Consider the following 13,491-nt stretch of genomic DNA (forward strand, 5'->3'; position numbering starts at 1 on the left):
GTCGATGTCCCCATGTCCCCAGCTCCACGGTGACACCACAGCCAATGTCCCCATGTCCCCCCAGGTCCACGGTGACACCATGATCAATGTCCCCATAGTGGTTGATGTCCCCACGTCCCCAGCTCCACGGTGACACCACAGTCAATGTCCCCATGTCCCCCCAGGTCCACGGTGACACCATGATCAATGTCCCCATGGTGGTCGATGTCCCCACGTCCCCAGCTCCACGGTGACACCACAGCCAATGTCCCCATGTCCCCCCAGGCCCACGGTGACACCATGATCAATGTCCCCATAGTGGTTGATGTCCCCACGTCCCCAGCTCCACGGTGACACCACAGTCAATGTCCCCATGTCCCCCCAGGTCCACGGTGACACCATGATCAATGTCCCCATAGTGGTTGATGTCCCCACGTCCCCAGCTCCACGGTGACACCACAGCCAATGTCCCCATGTCCCCCCAGGCCCCCAGGTCCATGGTGACACCATGATCAATGTCCCCATAGTGGTCGATGTCCCCACATCCCCAGCTCCACGGTGACACCACAGCCAATGTCCCCATGTCCCCCCAGGCCCACGGTGACACCATGATCAATGTCCCCATAGTGGTTGATGTCCCCACGTCCCCAGCTCCACGGTGACACCACAGCCAATGTCCCCATGTCCCCCCAGGTCCACGGTGACACCATGATCAATGTCCCCATAGTGGTTGATGTCCCCACGTCCCCAGCTCCACGGTGACACCACAGCCAATGTCCCCATGTCCCCTCAGGCCCCCAGGTCCACGGTGACACCATAATCAATGTCCCCATGGTGGTCGATGTCCCCACGTCCCCAGCTCCACGGTGACACCACAGCCAATGTCCCCATGTCCCCCCAGCTCCACGGTGACACCATGATCAATGTCCCCATGGTGGTCGATGTCCCCACGTCCCCAGCTCCACGGTGACACCACAGCCAATGTCCCCATGTCCCCCCAGCTCCACGGTGACACCACAGCCAATGTCCCCATGTCCCCTCAGGCCCCCAGGTCCACGGTGACACCATGATCAATGTCCCCATAGTGGTTGATGTCCCCACGTCCCCAGCTCCACGGTGACACCACAGCCAATGTCCCCATGTCCCCCCAGCTCCACGGTGACACCACAGCCAATGTCCCCATGTCCCCTCAGGCCCCCAGGTCCACGGTGACACCATGATCAATGTCCCCATAGTGGTTGATGTCCCCACGTCCCCAGCTCCACGGTGACACCACAGCCAATGTCCCCATGTCCCCCCAGGCCCCCAGGTCCATGGTGACACCATGATCAATGTCCCCATAGTGGTCGATGTCCCCACATCCCCAGCTCCACGGTGACACCACAGCCAATGTCCCCATGTCCCCCCAGGCCCACGGTGACACCATGATCAATGTCCCCATAGTGGTTGATGTCCCCACGTCCCCAGCTCCACGGTGACACCACAGCCAATGTCCCCATGTCCCCCCAGGCCCCCAGGTCCATGGTGACACCATGATCGATGTCCCCATAGTGGTTGATGTCCCCACGTCCCCAGCTCCACGGTGACACCACAGCCAATGTCCCCATGTCCCCTCAGGCCCCCAGTGACACCATGATCAATGTCCCCATGGCGGTCGATGTCCCCACGTCCCCAGCTCCACGGTGACACCACAGTCAATGTCCCCATGTCCCCCCAGGTCCACGGTGACACCATGATCAATGTCCCCATGGCGGTCGATGTCCCCACGTCCCCAGCTCCACGGTGACACCACAGCCAATGTCCCCATGTCCCCTCAGGCCCCCAGGTCCACAGTAACGTGCCGGTAGATCTGGGTGGCCCCCCTGAAGCTGGCGGCCACCAGGAAGTGCCGGTGGCCCACGGTGACGGGGACGAAGGCGCGGGGGGTGGGCAGCAGCAGCTCCTGCGCGGCCTCCAGGGGGCCCCGCTCGCCCAGGCGGAACAGGCGGGTGGGGGCGAAGTCGTTGCCCAGGACCACGTAGCGCTGATTGGCCAAGGTCAGCGGCTGGAAGACCATGGAGCCGCGCGCCGGGACCTGCTGCACCTCGCGGAACATGGAGCCCTCCCAGCGCATCACCTGACCAATGGGGCGTGGGAAGGGGGGTGAGTTGGGTTGGGTTGGGTTGGGTTGGGTTGGGTTGGGTGGTGACATCTTGAGGGGGTTGGGTTGGGTTGAGTTGGGTTGGGTGGTGGCATCTTGCTGGGGTTGGGTTGAGTTGGGTTGGGTTGGGTTGAGTTGGGTGGTGACATCTTGGAGGGGTTGAGTTGGGTTGCATTGAGTTGGGTTGGGCTGGGTTGAATTGGGTTGAGCTGGGTTGAGTTGGGTTGGGTTGGATTGGGTTGGGTTGGGTTGGGTTGGGTTGGGTTGAGTTGGGTTGGGTTGAGTTGGGTTGGATTGAGTTGGGTTGGATTGAGTTGAGTTGGGTTGAGTTGGGTTGGGTTGGATTGAGCTGGGTTGGGTTGAGTTGTATTGAGTTGGGTTGGGTTTGATTGAGTTGGGTTGGGTTGAGTTGGGTTGGATTGAGTTGGGTTCAGTTGGGTTGAGTTGAGTTGAGTTAGGTTGGGTTGAGTTGGATTGAGTTGGGTTGGGTTGAGTTGGGTTGGGTTGAGTTGGGTTGGATTGAGTTGGGTTGAGTTGGGTTGGGTTGAATTGAGTTGGACTGAGTTGGGTTGAGTTGGGTTGGATTGAGTTGGGTTGGGTTGAGTTGGGTTGGGTTGGATTGGGTTGAGCTGGGTTGAGTTGAGTTCGGTTGGGTTGGGTTGAGTTGGGTTGGATTGGATTGACTTGTTTTGGGTTGGGTTGGATTGAGTTGGGTTGGGTTGGGTTGAGTTGGGTTGGGTTGAGTTGGTTTGAGCTGGGTTGAGTTGGGTTGGGTTTAGTTGGGTTGAGTTGGGTTGGGTTGAGTTGGGTTGGGTTGAGTTGGGTTGGGTTGGATTGGATTGAGTTGGGTTGAGTTGGGTTTGGTTGAATTGAGTTGGGCTGAGTTGTGTTGGGTTGGGTTGGGTTGAGTTGAGTTGGGTTGGGTTGGGTTGGGTTGCGTTGGGTTGAGTTGAGTTCAGTTGGGTTGAGTTGAGTTGGTTGAGTTGAGTTGGGTTGGGTTGGATTGAGTTGGGTTGGGTTGAGTTGAGTTGGGTTGGGTTGGATTGAGTTGGGTTGGGTTGGATTGAGTTGGGTTGGGTTGGGTTGGACTGAGTTGAGTTGGGTTGGGTTGGACTGAGTTGAGTTGGGTTGGGTTGAGTTGGGTTGAGTTGGGTTGGATTGAGTTGGCTTGGGTTGCGTTGAGTTCAGTTGAGTTGAGTGGTGGCATCTCGGCAGGGTTGGCTTATTTACGGTGACCCCCCATACTTCCACCCCCCAGCCCCCTGCTCACCTTGGCGTCCCCCAAGAACCTGGTGAGGCACAGGAACACGTGCCCGCGCAGCCGGAAGTGCTTGGCGGCGTAGACGTCGGGCACGTGGGGGATGTCGGTGTGGGGCGCGAAGCTCCCCCCGCTCCACCGGTACACCAGGGGGCGCCTCCCCCCGCTGCAAACCACCATGGCGGGCCGTCCCCCCAGCTCCAGGAACTCCAGGTGGGTGTCGCGGTGCCACGGCCGCAGCGCCTGGTGGGGGTAGAACCCGCGGCCCCCCCAGCGGAACACGGTGCTGGTGCCGCCCTTGGAGCTGTCGGCCACCCCCAGGTACCAGTGGCCCCCCAGGCGGGCGCTGGCCACCGCGTGGGGTCGCCGTAACCGACCCGTCCCCAGGGTCTGCAGGAGGACGAAGGGGCTACCGGGACCCCCCGCCCGGCGCCACACGGAGGAGCCGCCCGCCAGTTGGGCCACCACCAGGAGGAAGGTGCCACCCAGCTGGAGGGGGTGACAGGCCACCGGGGACGAGCCTGGGGGGACAAGGATGAGGGGGTGGGTGTGGGGGGACAAGGAGGTGGGGACAGTGGGGTGGTGGGACAACCCTATGGGGATGTTGGGGTGGTGGGACAACCCTATGGGGACATTGGGCTGATGGGACAACCCTATGGGGTCATTGGGGTGATGGACCATTGGGGTGATGGGGACACTCTACCAGATGTTGGGGTGGTGGGACAACGCTATGGGGACGTTGGGGTGGTGGGGACATTGGGGTGGTGGGACAACCCTATGGGGACATTGGGGTGACAGGGACACTGGGGTGGCGGGACAACTCTACAGGATGTTGGGGTGGTGGGACAACCCTATGGGGACATCGGGGTGATGGGACAACTCTACAGGATGTTGGGGTGATGGGTCGACCCTATGGGGACATTGGGGTGATGGGGACATTGGGGTGGTGGGGACATTGGGGTAGTGGGACAGCCCTGTGGGGACATTGGGGTGGTGGGGCAACTCTACAGGATGTTGGGGTGGTGGGACCACCCTATGGGGTCATTGGGGTGGTGGGACAACCCTATGGGGACATTGGGGTGGTGGGGACATTGGGGTGGTGGGACAGCCCTATGGGGACATCGGGGTGATGGGACAACTCTACAGGATGTTGGGGTGATGGGTCGACCCTATGGGGACATTGGGGTGGTGGGGACATTGGGTTGGTGGGGACATTGGGGTGGTGGGACAGCCCTGTGGGGACATTGGGGTGGTGGGGCAACTCTACCAGATGTTGGGGTGGTGGGACCACCCTATGGGGTCATTGGGGTGGTGGGACAACCCTATGGGGACATTGGGTTGGTGGGGACATTGGGGTGGTGGGACAGCCCTATGGGGACATTGGGGTGATGGGACAACTCTACAGGATGTTGGGGTTATGGGACAACCCTATGGGGATGTTGGGGTGGTGGGACAACTGTATGGGGTCATTGGGGTGGTGGGACAGCCCTATGGGGACATTGGGGTGGTGGGACAACTCTACAGGATGTTGGGGTGATGGGTCGACCCTATGGGGACATTGGGGTGGTGGGGACATTGGGTTGGTGGGGACATTGGGGTGGTGGGACAGCCCTATGGGGACATTGGGGTGATGGGACAACTCTACAGGATGTTGGGGTGATGGGTCGACCCTATGGGGACATTGGGGTGGTGGGGACATTGGGTTGGTGGGGACATTGGGGTGGTGGGACAGCCCTGTGGGGACATTGGGGTGGTGGGGCAACTCTACCAGATGTTGGGGTGGTGGGACAACCCTATGGGGTCATTGGGGTGGTGGGACAACCCTATGGGGACATTGGGGTGGTGGGGACATTGGGGTGGTGGGACAGCCCTGTGGGGACATTGGGGTGGTGGGGCAACTCTACCAGATGTTGGGGTGGTGGGACCACCCTATGGGGTCATTGGGGTGGTGGGACAACCCTATGGGGACATTGGGGTGATGGGACAAACCTATGGGGACATTATGGTGAGTTTATGGCTCCATCAAGACATTTTGAAGTTCCTCAACCCATTCTTGCCCATTCTTGATGTCCCTCAAGATCTTTTTGGGAGCCCTCAACCCATTTTTGGCCTCCCTATTGACATTTTTTGGGGTCCCTCAAGCTGTTTTTGGGGTCCCTCAAGATGTTTTTGGGGTCCCTTGTGGCATTTCTGGGGTCCCACCATGATTTTCAAGCTCCACCAAGATTTTCTTGAGGTTCCTCAGGCCAAACGTTGAGGTTCCTCAGCCCGTTTTTGCCCATTTTTGAGGTTCCTCAGCCCATTTTTGGTGTCCCCCCCCCATTTTTGGGGTCCCCGGAGCTGTTTTTGGGGGTCCCGGGGGTGTTGGACTCACCGTTGACCACGGTTGGGGCGCGGAAGCGTCCCCCCAACTGGTCCCATTCCAGGAGGGCGCAGGCGCCGGCGAAGGGCTGGGCCAGGGCCACGCCCACCTGCCCTCCCTGCCCAAAGGGCTCGGCAGCCAATGAGGAGAAGGGAAGGGACTGGAAGGGGCGGAGCTCTGAGGGGGATACGCCCATTGTTAGAACCCACCCGGACGCCTGGGTCCATCAACAACAACCCCAACAATGATGTGTTGGGTGGTTGGGGAGAGGAAGGGACCCAGGAGTTCGGGAGGGGACCCAGGAGTTCAGGAGGGGACCCAGGAGTTCGGGAGGGACCCAGGAGTTCGGGAGGGGACCCAGGAGTTCAGGAGGGGACCCAGGAGTTCGGGAGGGACCCAGGAGTTCGGGAGGGACCCAGGAGTTCGGGAGGGGACCCAGGAGTTCAGGAGGGACCCAGGAGTTCGGGAGGGACCCAGGAGTTCGGGAGGGGACCCAGGAGTTCGGGAGGGACCCAGGAGTTTGGGAGGGACCCAGGCATCTGGGAAGGGACCCAGGAGTTCAGGAGGGACCCAGGAGTTCAGGAGGGGACCCAGGAGTTCGGGAGGGGACCCAGGAGTTCAGGAGGGACCCAGGAGTTCGGGAGGGGACCCAGGAGTTCAGGAGGGACCCAGGAGTTCGGGAGGGACCCAGGAGTTTGGGAGGGACCCAGGAGTTCAGGAGGGACCCAGGAGTTCAGGAGGGGACCCAGGAGTTCGGGAGGGACCCAGGAGTTTTGGGGGGACCCAGGAGTCCGGGAAGGGACCCAGGAGTTCGGGGGGGACCCAGGCGTCCGGGAAGGGACCCAGGAGTTCGGGAGGGACCCAGGCATCCGGGAAGGGACCCAGGCGTCCGGGCGTACCCGAGGCCATGCACTGGAAGTCTCGGGGCTGCAGCTGGGCCAATGGGGTGCCCTGATGCTGGGGGGGTCCCCGGCAGCGGCCGGCCTCGCTGGGGGGAGGGGCGGCCCCGCCCAACCACGTGACCAACCAGCGCAGGCGGCAGTCGCACACGAAGGGGTTTCCACGCAGGTCCCTGGGACAACGTGTCCCCCTGTCCCATATCCCCCTGTCCCCATGTCCCCTGTCCCCATATCCCCCTGTCCCAATGTCCCCCTGTCCCCATGTCCCTCACATCCCCTTGTCCCCATGTCCCCCTGTCCCAATGTCCCCATATCCCCCTGTCCCCATGTCCCCTTGTCCCCATATCCCCATGTCCCATGTCCCCCTGTCCCCATGTCCCCACATCCCCATGTCCCCCTGTCCCCATATCCCCATGTCCCATGTCCCCCTGTCTCCATGTCCCCCTGTCCCCATATCCCCATGTCTCCCTGTCCCCATATCCCCCTGTCCCCATGTCCCTCTGTCCCCATGTCCCCACATCCCCATGTCCCCACATCCCCATCTCCCCCTGTCCCCCTGTCCCCATATCCCCCTGTCCCCCTGTCCCCATGTCCCCATGTCCCTATATCCCCATGCCCCCGTCCCAATGTCCCCATGTCCCCATATCCCCATGTCCCCGTGTCCCCATGTTCCCATGTCCCCATGTCCCCATATCCCCCTGTCCCCCCGTCCCCATGTCCCCCTGTCCCCATATCCCCATGTCCCGTGTTCCCCTGTCCCCATGTCCCATATCCCCATGTCCCCCATATGCCCATGTCCCCATATCCCCCTGTCCCCATGTCCCCCTGTCCCCATATCCCCGTCCCTCTGTCCCCTGTCCCCATATCCCCACGTCCCCATGACCCATGTCCCCATATCCCCCTGTCCCCACATCGCCCTGTCCCCATGTCCCCATATCCCCCTGTCCCCATATCCCCCTGTCCCCATATCCCCCTGTTCCCATATCCCCCTGTCCCCCTGTCCCCATATCCCCCTGTCCCCATATCCCCCTGTCCCCCTATCCCCCTGTCCCCATGATGTCCCCATGATGTCCCCATGATGTCCCCATTGTCCCCACGTCACCCACAGCTGGGTCAGTGTCTCCAGCCCCTGGAACAGCCCCCGGGGCAGCGTCTCCAATCGGTTATTGGCCAAACTCCTGTGGGGACATTGGGGACATCATGGGGACATTGGGGACATCATGGGGACATGGGGAGACATGGGGACATAGGGGGATATGGGGACGTGAGGACACGGGGGGACATGGGGACATGGGGATGGGGGGGGATGAGGGTCCCCACCATCAACCAGGAGTTCCCCATTGTCCCCATGGTGTCCCCATTGTCCCCATGGTGTCCCCATTGTCCCCATTGTCCCCTGGGTATCCCCATTGTCCCCGGGGTGTCCTTGTTCTGTCCCCAATGTCCCCAGGTTGTCCCTGTGGTCTCCCCGTTGTCCCCATGTCCCCAGGGTCTCCACATTGTCCCCAATATGTCCCCAATGTCCCCAGGGTGTCCCCAAGGTGTCCCCATGTCCCCAGGTGTCCCCATTGTCCTCAGAGTGTCCCCAGGGTGTCCCCATAGTCCCCATTGTCCCCAGGTGTCCCCATTGTCCTCAGGGTGTCCCCAGGGTCTCCCCATTGTCCCCAGGGTGTCCCCATTGTCCCCACTGTCCCCAGGGTGTCCCCATAGTCCCCATTGTCCCCAGGTGTCCCCATTGTCCTCAGGGTGTCCCCAGGTTGTCCCCAAGGTCCCCAGGGTGTCCCCATTGTCCCCAGGATGTCCCCAAGGTGTCCCCATGTGTCCCCGTATCCCCAGGGTCTCCCCATTGTCCCCATATCCCCATTGTCCCCACTGTCCTCAGGTGTCCCCATTGTCCCCACTGTCCTCAGGTGTCCCCATTGTCCTCAGGGTGTCCCCAGGTTGTCCCCAAGGTCCCCAGGGTGTCCCCATTGTCCCCAGGATGTCCCCAAGGTGTCCCCATGTGTCCCCGTATCCCCAGGGTCTCCCCATTGTCCCCATATCCCCATTGTCCCCACTGTCCTCAGGTGTCCCCATTGTCCCCACTGTCCTCAGGTGTCCCCATTGTCCTCAGGGTGGCCCCATTGTCCCCCTGTCCCCATGTGTCCCCAATGTCCCCAGCTGTCCCCAGGTGTCCCCATTGTCCCCAGGTGTCCCCATTGTCCTTAGGTTGTCCCCAGGTGTCCCCATTGTCCCCAGGTGTTCCCATTGTCCCCATAGTCTCCATTGTCCCCATTGTCTCCATTGTCCCTAGGTGTCCCCGTTGTCCTTAGGTTGTCCTCAGGGTGTCCCCATTGTCCCCCTGTCCCCATGTGTCCCCAATGTCCCCATTGTCCCCATTGTCCTTAGGTGTTCCCATTGCCTCCATTGTCCCTAGGTGTCCCCATTGTCCCCAGGTTGTCCCCAACGTCCCCGGGGTGTCCCCATTGTCACCCACAGGTGTCTCAGCCCCCTCAGTCCCCTCAACGCCGAGGGGACAATGGACCCGACGTCGTTGTCCTCGAGGAACCTGCAACGGTGGCACCAGTACAGACCAGTATAGACCAATATGGACCAGTATAGACCAGTACAGACCACTATGGACCAGTACAGACCACTATGGACCAATATACACCAATGTCCCCCCCTGCCACCCAGTGCCTCCCAGTCCATCCCAGTCCCTCCCAGTTCCTTCCAGTTCCTCCCAGTCCACCCCAGTTCCCCCCAGTCCCTCCCAGTCCACCCCAGTCCATCCCAGTTCCCCCAGCCCTCCCAGTCCATCCCAGTGCCTCCTAGTCCCCCCCAGTCCCTCCCAGTCCATCCCAGTCCCTTCCAATGCCCCCCAGTTCCCTCCAGTCCCTCCCAGTCCACCCCAGTTCCCCCCAGTCCCCCCCAGTCCCTCCCAGTCCATCCCAGTCCCTCCCAGTCCCACTCACAGATACTCCAGTAGCACCAGTCCGGCGAAGGCTCCGTCCCCAATTGTCCCCAAGCGGCCACCAGTGATCAGCCTGGGGAGTCAATGGGGGGACACTGGGGACAATGGGGGGGACACCCCATGGCCACCCCTGGGGACACATTTGGGCCATTTGGGGATGGTTGGTGACATTTAGGGCCATTTGGCCTCACTGGGGACATTTGGGCCATTGGGGCCTTTGGGGTCAATGGGGACATTGGGGTCAATAGGAACATTTGGGACACTGGGGACACTGGGGACATCTGGGACATTGGGGACATTGGGGCCTTTGGGGTCATTGGGGTCAATGGGGACATTGGGGTCAATGGGGACATTGGGGCCTTTGGGGTCAATGGGGACACTGGGGTCAATGGGGACATTGGGGTCAATAGGGACATTGGGGACACTGGGGCCATTGAAGCCATTTAGGGACATTGGGGACACTGGAGACATTTGAGCCATTGGGGACATTGGGGATCAATGGGGACATTGGGGACATTTGAGGCCATTTGGGGCCATTTGGGGCCACTTGGGATCAATGGGGCCATTGGGGTCATTTGGGGCCATTTGGGGACACTTGGGATCAATGGGGACATTGGGGCCATTTGGGGCCATTGGGGACATTTGGGATCAATGGGGACATTGGCGACATTTGGGGCCATTGGGGCCATTTGGGGACATTTGGGGCCACTGGGGACATTGGGGACATTGGGACCATTTGGGGCCATCTGGGGCCACTTGGGATCAATGGGGACATTGGCGACATTTGGGGCCATTGGGGCCATTTGGGGACATTGGGGCCACTGGGGACATTTGGGATCAATGGGGACATTGAGGACATTTGGGGCCATTGGGGCCATTTGGGGCCACTGGGGACATTGGGGCCACTGGGGACATTAGGGCCATTTGGGGACACTTGGGATCAATGGGGACATTGGGGCCATTGGCATCAGTGGGGCCCATTGGGGCCATTTGGGGCCATTGGCATCAATGGGGTCATTGGGGCCATTGGGGTCAATGGGGCCACTGGGGACATCGGGGCCATTGGGGCCATTTGGGGCCATTTGGGGACACTTGGGATCAATGGGGCCATTGGGGCCATTGGCATCAATGGGGCCATTGGGTCAATGGGGACATTGGGGACATTGGGGTCATTGGAGCCATTGGGGCCATTTGGGGCCATTTGGGGACACTTGGGATCAATGGGGACATTGGGGCCATTGGCATCAGTGGGGCCATTGGGGTCATTGGTGTCAATGGGGACATTGGGGACATTGGGGTCATTTGGGCCATTGGAGTCATTGGGGCCATTTGGGGCCATTTGGGGACACTTGGGATCAATGGGGTCATTGGGGTCAATGGGGCCACTGGGGTCATTGGGGTCAATGGGGACATTGGGGTCATTGGGGCCATTGGAGCCATTGGGGTCAATGGGGCCATTTGGGGACACTTGGGATCAATGGGGACATTGGGGTCATTGTGGTCATTGGGGCCATTTGGGACCATTTGGGGCTATTGGGGACATTGGGGCCATTGGGGTCATTGGGGACATTAGGGCCATTGGGGTCAATGGGGACACTGGGGACACTGAGGGGACATTTTGGGGACATTTGGGGACATTTGGGGACATTCTCACAGCAGCTGCAGGTCGGGGGTGTCAGCGAAGGCGCCTTCGGAGAGAACAGGGACCCGCCAGCCAATCAGAGACCTGCGGGGTGAACTGGGGTGAACTGGGATGGACTGGGATGGACTGGGGTGAACTGGGATGAACTGGGGTGAACTGGGACCCGCCAGCCAATCAGAGACCTGCGGGGTGAACTGGGGTGAACTGGGATGAACTGGGGTGAACTGGGACCTGCCAGCCAATCAGAGACCTGCGGGGTGAACTGGGGTGAACTGGGATGGACTGGGATGGACTGGGATGAACTGGGATGAACTGTGGTGAACTGGGATGGACTGGGGTGAACTGGGACCCGCCAGCCAATCAGAGACCTGCGGGGTGAACTGGGATGAACTGGGATGGACTGGGATGAACTGGGACCCGGCAGCCAATCAGAGACCTGTGGGGTGAACTGGGGTGAACTGGGATGGACTGGGGTGAACTGGGACCCGCCAGCCAATCAGAGACCTGCGGGGTGAACTGGGATGAACTGGGATGGACTGGGGTGAACTGGGATGGACTGGGGTGAACTGGGATGAACTGGGGTGAACTGGGACCCGCCAGCCAATCAGAGACCTGCAGGGTGAACTGGGGTGAACTGGGATGGACTGGGATGGACTGGGATGAACTGGGATGAACTGTGGTGAACTGGGATGAACTGGGACCCGCCAGCCAATCAGAGACCTGCAGGGTGAACTGGGATGAACTGGGATGGACTGGGACGAACTGGGATAAACTGGTTCAACTGGGCATCCAAAATAAACCCCGCCCCCAACCGAGGGCGAGGGGCGTGGCCTCAATGGTGACGTCATCACGCGCATGCAAGGGGCGTGGCCAAGGGGGTGGAATTCACGGGGTTTTAAGGGGGGGGGCAAAACTAAGGGGGGGGGGTGTCTATAAAAAGGGGGGAGGGGCCTAAAGGGTGGGGGAAGGGGAGGAGGGGGCGGGGCGGAGGTCACGTGGGGGTGACGTCACTCACAGCGCAGCCAATCGCGGTGGGAGCGGGCGGGGAGCGGCGGGTCCGCCCGTCCTGCAGAGGGCGCTGTCGGCATCGCATTCGCAACCCAGGGCACATCCGGGGACTCCCGAGGCCACGCCCCCTACCCAGGCCACGCCCCCAAGCAGCAGCAGCAGCAACAACCCCATTGACAACCCCCCCCCAAATTTCGCCCCAAAATCCCCCCAAAATTGGACACACCCCCCCCCAAACTCCTGGGTCCCTCCCCAAACTCCTGGGTCCCTCCCGAACTCCTGGGTCCCCCCCCCGAACTCCTGGGTCCCTCCCGAACTCCTGGGTCCCTCTCGAACTCCTGGGTCCCCCCCCCGAACTCCTGGGTCCCTCCCCGAACTCCTGGGTCCCTCCCGAACTCCTGGGTCCCCCCCCCGAACTCCTGGGTCCCTCCCGAACTCCTGCGTCCCCCCCCCGAACTCCTGGGTCCCCCCCCCGAACTCCTGGGTCCCTCCCGAACTCCTGGGTCCCCTCCCGAACTCCTGGGTCCCCCCCGAACTCCTGGGTCCCTCCCTGAACTCCTGGGTCCCTCCCCAAACTCCTGGGTCCCTCCCAAACTCCTGGGTCCCCCCCCCGAACTCCTGGGTCCCTCCCCGAACTCCTGGGTCCCCCGTGAACTCCTCGGTCCCCTCCCGAACTCCTGGGTCCCTCCCGGATGCCTGGGTCCCTCCCCGGACGCCTGGGTCCCCCCCGGACGCCTGGGTCCCCCCAGACAAAGGCGCCGTTTGTCGGTCTCTGGCTCGAGGCCGAGGGACGGACAAAGGGACATTGATTGGGGGGGGGGGTGGGTGTTACTGGGGGGACACTGGGGGGGACTGGGAGGGGTTACTGGGAGTTACTGGGTTGGTTACTGGGAGGGAACTGGGAGTTACTGGGAGCCCACTAGGGGGCGCTAGAAGGAGATTGGGAGTTACTGGGAGGTAAATGGGGGGGGGTACTGGGGGGGGTTATTGGTGGAGTTGACTGGGAGGGGACCCAGGCGTCCGGGGGGGACCCAGGAGTGCCCCAGGGACCCAGGCGTCCGGGAGGGACCCAGGAGTGCCCCAGGGACCCAAGCGTCCGGGAGGGGACCCAGGCGTCCGGGAGGGACCCAGGAGTGCCCCAGGGACCCAGGCGTCTGGGAGGGGACCCAGGCGTCCGGGAGGGGACCCAGGCGTTCAGGAGGGGACCCAGGCGTTCGGGAGGGGACCCAGGAGTGCCCCAGGGACCCAGG

The 13,491-nt window shown here is 61.6% G+C and overlaps 1 protein-coding gene across 3 annotated transcripts in view; it reads right to left on the reverse strand.

Moving 5' to 3' along the window:
- Positions 1-1,393: 1,393 nt before the first annotated feature.
- LOC136114377 (leucine-rich repeat LGI family member 4-like) overlaps positions 1,394-13,491 on the reverse strand; it is a 30,798-nt gene continuing 18,700 nt past the window's right edge. The window contains exons 2-10 of one of the 3 annotated variants that reach the window (XM_071800566.1): positions 12,249-12,299; positions 11,246-11,317; positions 9,593-9,664; positions 9,115-9,186; positions 7,745-7,816; positions 6,639-6,811; positions 5,752-5,916; positions 3,390-3,898; positions 1,396-2,095 (exon numbers count right to left, since the gene is read on the reverse strand). In XM_071800566.1, the coding sequence (XP_071656667.1) occupies positions 1,793-2,095; positions 3,390-3,898; positions 5,752-5,916; positions 6,639-6,811; positions 7,745-7,816; positions 9,115-9,186; positions 9,593-9,664; positions 11,246-11,317; positions 12,249-12,299 (1,489 nt within the window). In that variant the 3' untranslated portion in view covers positions 1,396-1,792. Of the gene's footprint in view, positions 2,096-3,389; positions 3,899-5,751; positions 5,917-6,638; positions 6,812-7,744; positions 7,817-9,114; positions 9,187-9,592; positions 9,665-11,245; positions 11,318-12,248; positions 12,416-13,491 lie in introns of those variants that run through there. The other 2 variants (XM_071800567.1, XM_071800568.1) reach the window with 2 other exon arrangements.

This window comes from Patagioenas fasciata, chromosome 31, assembly GCF_037038585.1.
Source record: "Patagioenas fasciata isolate bPatFas1 chromosome 31, bPatFas1.hap1, whole genome shotgun sequence".
Lineage (NCBI taxonomy): Eukaryota > Metazoa > Chordata > Aves > Columbiformes > Columbidae > Patagioenas > Patagioenas fasciata.